Source organism: Alligator mississippiensis, chromosome 3 (genome assembly GCF_030867095.1).
Source record: "Alligator mississippiensis isolate rAllMis1 chromosome 3, rAllMis1, whole genome shotgun sequence".
Lineage (NCBI taxonomy): Eukaryota > Metazoa > Chordata > Crocodylia > Alligatoridae > Alligator > Alligator mississippiensis.
In genome coordinates, this window is record NC_081826.1 from 121,965,453 (window position 1) to 121,978,323 (window position 12,871).

The following is a 12,871-nucleotide window of genomic DNA, read 5'->3' on the forward strand; positions in this document are numbered from 1 at the left end:
ACAAAAGGGACAGTGATAAATTGTTTTCCTATCTACACTGGGAGATGGACAAGAAGAAATTAAGTTAAATTTTAAAGAAAAGTTATGGTGATGAAACACTAGAACAGACTTCACCTTTGTACGTTGTGGAATCTCCTTCACCGGAGGTTTTTGAAAAAAATGTTAGATAAACATTTGTCAGAGATACTGTAAACATATACTTGATCCTGCTATGGTGCAAGGGGTTAGATGAAATCATTGGTTGTCAGTTTTATGGAGGGTTGTAGACCCCTACGATTTTGTACTAAGGATAATGGAGAGTTATACTTTTTGTAAAAACACACTATAAAGTCTAAGACCACCTAAGAGGTAGTACAGGTCTCTTGTTCCACTTCTTCTTTTCCCTTCTGCTTGCCAACTTCTTCCTCTAATGTTTCCCCTAAGGAGGAAAAGTGCATATCTCAGGTTGAGAATCACTAGATTAGCTTTCTTGGAACAACTTCCAGTCCTGCATTTCTATGAAACAAGAAATTATCCCTACTCCAGATACATCACGAGGTGGGAGAGAGAGATTTCCTCATTAGTGCTATTAAGTTTAAGAATAACTTAATATTCTGCCTTCCAGTTCAAAGCTAGTGTTTCTATATTAAGCACTTACACCAAGACCAGAATTGTCTGGAATTACTTCTCATATAATATCATATTAACTTCTCACATTAACATAATAAAATAAGATAACACACAAAATTATGTTAAAATAACACGGCCTTTTCCATTGATGGCATTTTAGAAAGCAACACCAGACAACAAGACTCGTAAACAGAAGATTTTAATATTTTCTATTTATATAAGTTTTCCTTTCCTGCATTAGATGGATAAGAAGAAACAAGTTAGCATCCTATAACCATCAGTCAGTTATGGAAGAGTTATCAAGGTTTGGTACTGTTGAATCGGTGGACTTCATTGGAAGACAGACAGCCATAGTTGTATTCAGAGATATCATATCAGCATGTAAAGTAGTGAATGCCTTCCCAGCCAAACCAGGTGAAAGGATCCAGTGCGTTTGGCATGACAAATTCATGTCTGAATATAGGATATCAGACAACAGAAAGAAAAAATCCACAGGTTGCTAAAATACAGTTTTATTAAATTGTTTATATCTGAATCAATACAGTAACACCAAAAAAGGCACTGCTAGGATTCATCAAGACTATTACCAGACTTGCTTCAGAGGAGTTTCATTTTTTTGTGTTGAAAATCAGAGTTTTGCTTTTTTCTGAAAGAAGCTCACAATAGCATTCATGAATTCATCAGATTGCCATCTTTCGCAGAGGAGTTTACACTCTTGACTGTTAACTGCGTGCAGTTTCTCTTTTTCCATATTTCGTATTAACTGCTTGGACAGCGCCAATGACTAAGAGGGAGGGAAAAAACACCTTGGTTAAAGAACACGCAGTCAAATCCTAGACATTCTCTCAGTTGGATGTTCAAAAATGCAAAATAGAGAGAAACACTCAGTATGCAGTATTAAGGCTGAATGGTATCATCATTAGCATTTTTGATTGCAGCGGGAAATTTACACAGAGGCTACTACTTCAACCGCTGGTAGAACTACTTAGGGTGTGTATAGAAGTTGGGTTTTTTTCACCATTTAAAGTGCTTTATTGCCGTGACTTAACAGAAGTGCATGGCTTTACAGCACGTTAAAATAGGTACAATGCTTTAAATTAACACTTGTTAAATAAGGTATTAAATTTGAAGCACTGTATTCTATAGCACTTTAGCAACCAACATTGCTTTAAATAGCCTCTGTACACTGGTCAAATTTCTGACCGGTGAAGAAGCCCCAGGAGGCTGTGGAGCACTACCTACCTGCCTCCTAGTCTGGAAAGTGCAGGAAGGCTCACAGCCCCCACCTCCACACACTGTACTTCTGTCATGTTTAACAGCACTGTAATTTTATAGTGCTATAAAAAAGTGCTCTAAATTACAGCACTGTAGAACGTGCATGGAGTACTTCTGTACAAACCCTTAGTTGGGTATGGTTGCAGAGAAAGGAATGTGTCAAGGGAGGGCTCAGTCTATACAGATGGGCATGTTTAATTAGGAAGTTGGTGAGCTACCTGCAGTTTCAAACATACCAACAGCTGATAATTTATGAGATTCTGGTCTCAGATGAGTTTGTTTTCTGCATGTTTGAACAATCAAGAAAGACCTGAGCTGCATACATGTTTTATTTTTAGGCTGACCATAAGGAAATCCGGGACATTCATTCAGGCGGGCAGGCAGCAGTACCTCCGAGGCACTCTATGCCACTCTGGCTTCTGGCCAGACTGCACCCTGCACCCCTGTGTTTCTGGGATGCCCATTACAATTCTCAACAGCCGGGACCGGCCTCTGAAATTTGGGACTGTCCTGGCTAAATCAAGACATATGGTCACCTTATTTTTCTCTTTTCAGGGATGTAAGAGTGGATACAAATTGAGAATATTCTTCCTATTTTAATTAAAGCACCACATACTGCTTCTCTTCCAGAGGTGCTAAGCACCTACAACTCTCACTGAAGTTAAAATGCTGTAAGGGGGAGGGGCAGGGGACACATCAGTCTAGACAGACACTGCATAAATATTCTTCCCCCTTAGTATTCGCTCTGTGATAGTACAAGGTACAGGGTACTGGGCTAGATGGACCTCTGGTCTGACCCAGCGTGGCATGTCTTTTGTTCTAATATGAGGAACATCCTAAATGGCAGCTTTTGTAGAGAAAATGTTAGGGCTATTTAAAAGAAAAGTCGAGGGCTGTTTAAATACATATCTTTAATCTCTGGACAAGAAATTAGCAACCAAGGGCAATGCATGTAGCTCATTAATTTTAAACGAACTAGAGGGAAGTATATCTTTCTGATTTTAACCAGAATAAAAGAATGATGTTCCTGATAGAAGAACTATGATGGTTTAGTTCCTGAAGGGAACCACGGAGCTACCAAAGAGGAGAATCATTTAGAATGAAGCTTATTGTTTTCATTACTCATAAAGCCAAACCCCATGGACAGGGGAAGGCTGGACTATCAAACGCATATTTACCCTGTTGATAACCAGACTAGGATACTGCCTGCTTCTAAGCTGGCTATTCATGATTTTTAAATACTAACGTTTTTGGGGTAACTTGCAAAAGTTTTCAGCCTTCTCCAAACTTCCTTCTGAAAAGTTTGATCAGGGAAAACCTCAGTCACGAGTCCCCGAGCACACGCTTCCTGGGCAGTCAGCTTCCTGTTGAAAAGCAGCATCTCATTTGCCTAAAAGTAAAGAAAAAACAGGCGGTCAATTTGATAAATCACAATGTTCACAAAAACAATGGAAGCTTGAGTCTTGCCTATTAAAGGTCTAGACTCTGAAACGGGTGTGGCCACACAGGAAAGGGTTGCCTCTCTGGAAGAACATCAATGGATGGTGGCAGAGCAATCAGAGAATTTAGTGCCTCAGATTAACTATTGCCAAAAGTATTGTTTGCTTGGTTATTCTAAATTCTCCAGAATGGGGAATGGCAGCCTATAATTTGCTGAATGTATAAACTTTTTTATCTGTTCAATGGACTACACAGAACCTACAGCATATTTTTGCGCACACAGTCTCACTGGCAGTTATGTTAACACAAAGATAACAGAAACCAGATTTAAATATTGCCAAGATCATCATTGTGAAATAATCAAGTAAAGGATAAAGAGAGTTATGCAATTCTAAAACCCAGAAAATGAAAATTGTGTGGTATGCCAAATGTGGCCATCCCAGCTTTTTTGTTTAATTTCTTTTCTTATTCAGAGTGAAATATAGGGAGGGGGGGCAGATGAATAACAAAATAGCTCAGAGCTAACAGGTAGTGTGGGATAGCCTGGAAAGAAGGGAGAAGCTGCTTCACAACAACATTCTGAGGAAGGACTGAACCCCTGGCTCCCTCCACAGGGTTGGCAAGGGCTCCTCCAAATGCTGCTCCCTGACTGATAGAGAGGTCTGTTGAGGAATCCTGAGGGGCACTCTAGTGTAGTAGCCTCTTTGACAGCCTGAAATCCGCCCCATACATTGCTGAAGGAAAGATGGCGGCCCTCGTTTAAGGCTCAGAACCAAGACTGTGCAAAGAAAATACTATTACATCCATATGGTAGTATCTAGTTCTTGTTCTTTAAGCTTTCTTGTGTGTCTCTACTCTGGTACCTATGGTAATGTTTTACTATTATCCTGATCGTTGAAAAAGAAAATTCTACACTGCAGAGTGCAAAGTACAACAGAGGCTGTTTTTCAGTGACTCTTGTGGTCACCCCTCTTACTTGTACAGTATCACTTCATAAATCCAGATATAAAAAATCTGGAATTACTGAAAATTTGGCACTTTACAAAACTACATTCCATCACGGAGTAGCAGCAGTCGGTCCCAGAGCATTGGAGGGGGAAGCTTGCAAGTGGCAGCTCCCGCTGCCATCCACCACCCCATGCCGCCGCTCTGCGTGCAGCCGCTGCTCCAGGACTGCCTGCCGCTCCAGTTTCTAAAATCTGGAATTTTCACATTTCTGGCAGGTGCTCGGTTCCAAGCATGCCAGATTCATGATGTTATACTGTATCATGGTGTAGCACCAATAAGTAAAATGGTATAAATATAGATAGGTAACTGAGACACCGGTCCCTGCAGTCTTACCTTGCCTAAGCCCATGATCTTTGGAAATAGGTAAGAGGAACATCCTTCTGGGCTCTGACCAAGCTCAGAAAATGGGGTGTGAAACGTGGCCTATTGAAAAGTAAATTCATCTTTAGAATGAGGAATCCAGCATCTGAAAGCTGTCACTTTTAACCAGGACTAGAGTCTTGCCTGGAACAGAGTTGCACTGCAGATCAATCTGACCCACTTCCTTTATAGACTTCAAACAATGCAACATGGTACACAACTGCCCTTGTTAAAATAGCACAATCCCACAACAAAATGAAATTGCCTGCTTTGATGGTTCTTGTAGCCCTGATGGCTAGCACTGTTCTTGGCATAACCAGACAGAAATCACATTTAAATCCACTTATTACTAGCGTAAGTTTGACCATAGTGTGGACAGAGAACCTTTTAAATTCATTAGCCTAATCAGCTCACATATGGGAGCCTCAGGGCAATGATCTAAGAGCTACTAGGGACCCAGTTCTGCTAGTGAATGTAGCCCCCAGGCTCCTGCCCAGCTGCCACTCCCCACATTGCTCCAGCTATAACACAGCCACAGTCTCCAGGTTCCCCCTTCTTCCTCCAGATGCTGCTTCCTGCCTCTGTCCCAGCAAGTTGTGTGGGGAGCTGAGAGTGAATCCAAGGCCAGGCATAGGGTTGGGGATTGCAGCTATGCAATGTGTGGCTGCTGCTGCTGGTACCCAGTGGAGCAGCAGGATAGGGGGAGGTGGGAGGGAAAAGGAGCATGCAGCAGTTGCAGAAAGGGTGCCCACACAGGCAAAAAATGCATCAGGTGTGGTGGGGGGAGTATCCACGCATTGTATAGCCCAGTGGCCCTTGCCTCACCTAGTATAGCCTGCAGAGTGTGTAGATCCCCACTGGTGTGGCCCCTGAGGGTTAGAAGTCGGACTGTCATGCTATACAGTATGGAGGATTCAGCCTGAAACTGGTCTACCAAAAGCCCTTGAAAACAAAAATACTAAGCATGTGCAGCATGTTTCCATGTAAAAGTTGCATAGTCTCCCAGAAAGCCCAAATACATATTAAAAAATCACTTTGGAGTGCAAGAAAACTGCTTTAAAATAGTAACTGATCAAAAAGGCCCAAAGCTTTTACACTGCAATATCACTCTCATTCTACTGTTTGTTCACATGACAGTCAAGATACTGAACTTTTTTTTTTAAATACATATATGGGAAAAGTATGATGTAAGATGTTGTATATAACAACTAAACTAATTGCAACTTAAAGATGATTAACAGGAGAAACACTGAATTGCAGGGCTTGAGTTCTGGCAAACTCAAAATCCAGATAGAAATACAATTACTCAGCATTTTCTGTTTCGAAAATATGAATGGATTTGCAAATTGAGAGTCTCCCCCAGGTCTTGTCAAGTTTCTCTTACTACAACTACAGATAGCTTAAGGCAAGTAAGGACACATTGAAAAGTGACTCATCAGCTATGTAAGCTATTAGTTAGGCTCCAGAATGACCTGGATAGATTGGATAAGTAGTCTGCAAACAATCAGCTGAGATTCAACAAGGGCAAGTACAAAGTCCTGCACCTGAGATGGAATAATTGCATGCACAAATGCAGACTGGGGAATGACTGGCTAGGCTGCAGTCCTTCAGAGAAAGACATGGGGTTACAGTAGACCACTAGCTGAATATGAGCCAACAGTGTGCTCTTGTTGCCAAAACCCCCCCCAACCCAACAGCATACTGGGTTGAATCAATGGCCATCACTTGCAAATCAAGGGACATGTCTCTTCCACTGTACCGAGCACTGGTGAGGTCTTGCCTGGAGTACTGTGTTTCAGGCTCCACACCTTAAGAAGGATGTGATAGTTTGGAAAGAGTCCAGTGCACAGCAACAAAAATGATTAAGGGTCTGAGAGGCAAGACTTATGAGGAAAGGCTGAAAAAATTAAGAGTACTTAGTCTGGAGGAGAGAAGACTGAGGAGGGATTTGATAACACTTCAGATACCGAGGGGCGGGGCGTTATAAAGAGGATGGTAATGGGTTTTTCTCTGTGGCCACAGGGGACAGGACTAGAAACAATGGCCTCAAACTTCAGCAGGGTAAATGTAGGTTGGAGAGTAGGAGGAACTTTCTGACTCTGAGGGTGATCAAGTATTGGAACAAGCTACTTAGAGAAACTGTGGAATCTCCATCTTCGGAAGTTTTCAAGAGCAGGTTAGATACTTGGCTGGGATGGTTTAGTCAGGGGTGATCCTGCCTTGACAAGGGGGCTGCATTAGATGACTTAATGAGGTCCCTTACAGCCCTACTTTTCTATGATCCTATGTAACATAGTCGTGGGGAAAAGTTTCATACTATAAATCACAGACAAAGCAGTTTAAAGAAAAAGCAACCCACTATAAGTCACTTTTTAACCTAAAAAGTAGCGCTTTCTAAAAATACTTAAGACTGAGATTTTTATTTTAAAATAATGTGGATTTGTCTAGCTTTTCCAAGCCCAAGTAATGTGACGTGGCTCTGTTAATAGAGGACCATAATGAAAATGGTAGCCATGTAAATGCAAATAAGCATTTTTTCACATTAAAGAATATTTTGTTAGCTTTGGATCTCATTCACCTCAAACAGTGCTTTCTAGTGGACCTGCGTATGGCTCATCCAACCTAAATTTCCCCTGTTGCAGTTTAAGACCATTGCTCCAAGTTCTCCCCATGCAACCAGAGAGAACAGTCTGTCTCCATCCTGTTTTAAGTACCCTCCAGCTATTTCAGGACTATCAAATCTCCCTCCCCAGTCTTCTCTTGCTCAAAATCATCCTAGTTATCAGTCTTTCCTCATAAGTCATGTTTTCCAGGCTTCTAATTATTTGTATTACCCTGCACTCTTATTCAGACTCTTTGTTGAACTCTCTTCCATCTGCTCACATCTTTCTTGAACTGTGGTGCCCAAAAGTAGACACCGTACTCTAGGTGAGGCCTCAAGAGACCCAAATAGAGCAGAAGGAGCTCTTCCCTTTATTTGCAAACGACATGTACAAATGTTAACAATTACAGTGTAATTGTCTGTACTGGTATTGCTTGATATATGCCCAGATAGTGCACAAAATAGGAAGTAACATATCACCTATGGATTTTACATCAAGCTTTAGTATGTCTTTTTTTACAGTAAGTTTAACAAGATTTCTTAAAAAGGAACCTGTGCTGAAAAGAAAAAGCTGCTACAAAAGTTTAAGTACACCTTTGGTTAAAAAATAAATAAATAAAATTACTGTACTCCCATTTTATAGTGGATTTGATTTTATCTTTTCACAACAGCTTTACTTGGTCAAAACATTTCACTTCTGTTAACTGTGACAAAAAGCGTAATAGCAATTTCTTAACCCGTGCCCACTGGTCTTGATGGCTTTATTCAAAAGACTAGTCTTAGTTAGGCAAGGTTCTTTCGGTAGATGTAATATCTTTTATTAGACCAACTAAATAGTTGGGAAAAAGTTCTTTGCAAGCTTTTGGGTACAAACACCCTTCGTCAGACTCTGCAGAGTCTCCCTATGCCTGATGAAGGGTGTTTGTACCCAAAAGCTTGCAAAGAACTTTTCCCCAACTATTTTGTTGGTCTAATAAAAGATATCACCTTTACCCAAAGAACCTTGCCTGCCTAATGTCCTTAGACCAACACGACTACAACCAAGAACCCAGCAGTCTTAGTTACTTTTACACATTGCTAAATAAATATAGCTACACTAGTGCCAATTCCTGAAGTAGTGGTGCTGCATGCAGACAAGCAGCTGCACATAACTGTGGTCTGTTACACTGAGACAAATTGTTCAATATAGACAGAACTGACAAATACTCGATTGAGATCACCTTGCTTACCCTGTCAGTAGCATATACAATGTCGAACAGCCCCAAGATAGTTGCAGAGACTCCAACAGCTGGACCATTCACCACTGCAATCAGTGGTTTAGGAAAGTCAATAAAATGGTTGACAAAGTCTCTGGATATAGGGAGGAAAAGAACTTGATGTTATGTCACCTTTTAGACTTCTCTTGTGCCAAATTTCCTATATAGTAATTACTACACACTGTTGAAAGGAATGACATTTTTCTAGATTTTGCAGTTGTCAGCTAAGGGGAAACTGATCTCCCTGGATCTTACCTAAGTGAGAGCTGCAGGACAAAGCCATTTTCTTGCAGTTCATCTTTAGGTATCATACAGGTCACTGTCCCTCAAAAAACAGTTCTGCCTCTTCCAAGAAATATTCCTGCCAAAAGATCAGCTCTGCTTGTCTTGTACTATATTTTCTTTCAGGGCACATCTACATGAGACCTTTACTGAGCAGCTGACTAATTAGCTGCACAGTAAACATCTCAGCACCTACACATGTACCCCGATTAGGTTGGAGAAAATAAATTTATTCCACAGCAGTGCACATATAGATACTGACCAGGCTGGTTGGGACATGAGGGTGCTTCAGTAAGGGGGCTGCATGCCAGCTAGCCCCATGCTGAAGCACCCTTGTGCCCCAGTCAGCCCCTCCACAGCACGCTGAACCAGGGGGAGCATCCCCAGGATTGACAAATTGACCCCTGGGGTCTCCTGTCAGCTGGGGCTGTTCCAACTCGGCTCAACATGCTACAAAGCCAGGCACACGTGCAAATGGCAATAAACTCCAGAGTTTATTACTCTGCATTCATTGCACGTGTAGACATGCCCTAAGTGTACTAAGCTCTTTAGACCATAAATTTATCCCGGTTCAGTAGACTGTGAGAAAGTATGATCCTATGGTTAAGGCAGTAGATTGGGACTAATATCTGGGTTCCCATCTTGGCCCTCACATACATTTTCCCTGAAACCTTGGCAGGGCGTTTAAATTTTTGTAGGACTGACTAGGCCTGCCATTGTAGGTAAACAAGCCTCTATAAGTGAAGAGACAATTTAACAAAGAGTGCTTTGTTATCATAGTTGTTTTGTTCAGAGAAATTGGCATAAACTAAACTGACAAAAACACTTTGTCAGCCTAAATATGTCAACACTAAGACTTTGGGTATAAAGTCTTACACCAGTATAAAAGTGTAGTTAAAAATCATAACCCTAACTCAAGTTACTGTACTAACAAATGTTTCGACTACTAACCTAGCATCATTTCCTTATCTGTAGCTTGTGAGTAATTCTCTCACTCTGTCTTGTCTGTATACACTGTAAACTTTGAGGCAGTGATCTCCTACTATATTTAACTACTGTGCCTGCTGTTCCTGGGCCCCTTGCATGTGGGAGCTAGGACTAATGCAGGTAACAATCATCTAGCTTTTATAGTATTATATACATATATGATAAGAAAATAAATCTTACTCTAATAGTGATCCACCATATTTTGTCATCTTCTCTATTTCACTGGGTTTGATACTGATAAAGCCAGTCAGGTCGTTTCCACTACAGTAATAATCCCCATTTCCTGTGAACAACATAAATACATATCAAAAATGTCTGAGTGCAGAAAAATTAAGAAACAGGCACTTTCTTGTTTATAAAAATGTTTAATTTTGAAGCAACTACTTTATGCTATTAAGCTTACAAAAACATGTACTTTTTTCACATTCTTAAAGGAACAGTATTTGTTTTGATATATATAGCAAAATGAACTACAGAAATCAGAAGAGACAACAAAGGGAAACACAAAATAATACTTAATGTATGGGTGAGAAGGCAAAAGAGTTGTCCCAAGTGCATAAGAACTGACCTGGTCTACTGTCTTTGACATCTGAGAATTGTATTTCATGGGTAGTGCAACAGGGTTTCACGCCAGGGGTTGCCATGCCTGCTCAACCCTAATCGACTTCACTCTCTTTGGGCAATCTCCCTTTTCCTTTGCCTGCCATGCTGTGTTATAGTTATTTTTTAGGAAAAGGGAGGCTGCCCCAGGGCTCTGCAAAGCTTGGTCTCTCACTCATGAACACAGGTGTCTGTGCTCATCGCCTTAAGGGACTCTGTCCTCCCCAATATCCAGGCCCATGTCTCGCTGATGTCACACATCTTGATCAAATCGTAACTTCCCTGTGGGTTCTGTTCATCCTCTCTGTGGGCTATGGGCACTTTGGCTCCCTCAGTTTCCAGCTGTGGCCCTCCTGGCCTTTGGTCCTTCTTCTTAGACCATGACCCCGCACCTAGGCTGGGCTCTCAAGTCCTGCCAGTCTCCAGCTGTGGCCCTTCCTGAGCCTTGGCCTTACTCCTAGGCCATGGAGATGTATGGGCACCCTGGTCCTTCCTGTTCCCTCGGCCCTCTGTTCTCTCTTTGGGCCCTCTGGCCCCTACTTATTTTCCCTTAGTCCCTTCCACAAACCACCAGAGTTGTTTACCCCGGCTCAGATATTAACCTGGAGCCCTGCTGCCCAGAAGCCCCTCTCTCCATGGCTCTCAGTGCTAGACTGCTTGGCCAGCTCCAGCTCTGGGCTTATGGCCTGACAGCCCAGCCCCTGTAGGTCATGTGACTCCTAACTGCCCCCCTGGCATACCTGCAAGCTGCTTCTCAGGCAGCCTGGCTTCTCCTAAAGTAGCAGGAGTACCAAGCCTCCTGCTACAGTAGGTTAAGTACAAACCTAATAAATAACTCAACATTATCTTGATAGGATTTCTGCTGTAATCATTGGAAAATTTTATACAAGAGGAAGGAAATATTGGAGGGAGATTCAGTTTACTTATGTATATGCTATTCTGTCATTAGTTTGCTAATAGTTATGGCTAAATATAATGCTAACAGATCCAGATAAAGTAAAATCAATTCAGTAAGATGTGGTACCTGTAATAACAGTTATGACAGAGTCGTCCTTGGCAGCTTCTTCAAGAGCTTGCATAATTTCTTTATACATCTATGTAAAATGAAGAGAAGAGAAGCTGTGATGCTGGGAAGGTATAACACGGAAATCCCACTGTGAGTATGAGAAATTTAAAAAGCCAGATTTTCAAGAACAGTCTTTAAATTCATGCCTACAGGAAGAGATGTAACTAGTGATTTTGGCATCTGGTGCAGAGGTGCTATCTAGAATCAGAGAGTAAAAGTTGGGGACAGAGGGGCTGGGGGGATGATGAGCATCAGAGAACAAAGATGTGGGGTGCTGCAGGATACTGCTGACCTATAGCATGTGCCAACACCTAGGGCTGCTGTCCTGCCCTAGTTATGCTACTACCTACAGGTAGTTTAAACACAGGTTATGTGTACCCGCAGCAGTTATCACTGCTAACTTGCAAGTTATTTATGCCATAAAAAACTGTACATGGAAAAAAATAAGTTTTAGGTGCAAGACTAAAGGCAAGAATGGAGCCTCTCTGAAATGTACATGAACTAGATAAAATATTTTAAAACCTGACAAGTATTACAAACATGAATTCAGATAACGAGGCTGTGGAGCCTGTGCCTCGCTCCGCCTGGCCTATCGGGGTGTTGCCCCTCCCCTCAACTCTGCCACGACTTGGATGTACTCAATTACCTTCAGAGGGGTCTACAGTGGAGATCTTTATCCTGGGTAGGGCCTCCCGATAGACGGTGTTACTCATGGTTATCGGACGCGGTGATCCACGGGGCTCCGCCTCCCCTACACCCCGTCCACACGCCAACCGCTGGGCGATGCGTTCCAGATGTTGCCAGGCCCAGTATGATGGCCTCTGACCGGTTCCCCGGTTCCCGGTCGCCCTCCCTCCTGCTGGGAGGGGTTCCTCCTTTCTCCTCTCTTACAGATAATACTCCTCCGAATCAGGGGGAGCTGGTGGGTGCTCCCCCTGGTTCCAGCCCCCTCCTGGGGCCTCTGCTGTCTCCCCTTTCCTCCCATCCGCAGAGTGCTCCCCTGCCTCCTGGGCGTCTGCCACTTCAGGATGCAGAGAGAGTGCCTCGGCGTGCACTCTCTGACTGCCTTTCGCTTTGCTGTTTGCGAAAGGCTTCCAGCTCTTGCCTAAGCTGCCTGCTTGAGACCCGCAGGCGGGGTCCTCTCCGCTCCGTACGAGAGCCTGTAGCACGGGCAGCATACCCGTACTCTCTCTCCCTGGCTCTCCTCCCCTCCCTGTCCTGTCGGTGTTTTTAAACCTTCCCGCAGCGGCCGCTCCGGCCGCTGGGATTGGCTCAGCTGTTCGCCGTGCGGGGAACAGCTGTTGCCAGAGCCGGCGTAATGGCGGCTCGCGCGGCTGCAGCCGCAGATGCGGCTCTTCCTCCCGCTGCTCCTCAGCCGGTACGTAT

At 42.9% G+C, this 12,871-nt stretch overlaps 1 protein-coding gene across 4 annotated transcripts in view; it reads right to left on the reverse strand.

Annotated features, from left to right (window-relative positions):
• Positions 1 to 792: 792 nt before the first annotated feature.
• Positions 793 to 12,871, reverse strand: part of LOC102561097 (enoyl-CoA delta isomerase 2) — a 31,881-nt gene continuing 19,802 nt past the window's right edge. For 2 of the 4 annotated variants that reach the window (XM_014606974.3, XM_019490604.2), the window contains exons 5-10: positions 11,444 to 11,513; positions 10,000 to 10,102; positions 8,524 to 8,644; positions 4,666 to 4,755; positions 3,131 to 3,274; positions 793 to 1,393 (exon numbers count right to left, since the gene is read on the reverse strand). In XM_014606974.3, coding sequence (XP_014462460.2) covers positions 1,238 to 1,393; positions 3,131 to 3,274; positions 4,666 to 4,755; positions 8,524 to 8,644; positions 10,000 to 10,102; positions 11,444 to 11,513 — 684 coding nt within the window. In that variant the 3' untranslated portion in view covers positions 793 to 1,237. Of the gene's footprint in view, positions 1,394 to 3,130; positions 3,275 to 4,665; positions 4,756 to 8,523; positions 8,645 to 9,999; positions 10,103 to 11,442; positions 11,514 to 12,871 lie in introns of those variants that run through there. The other 2 variants (XM_059724350.1, XM_059724351.1) reach the window with 2 other exon arrangements.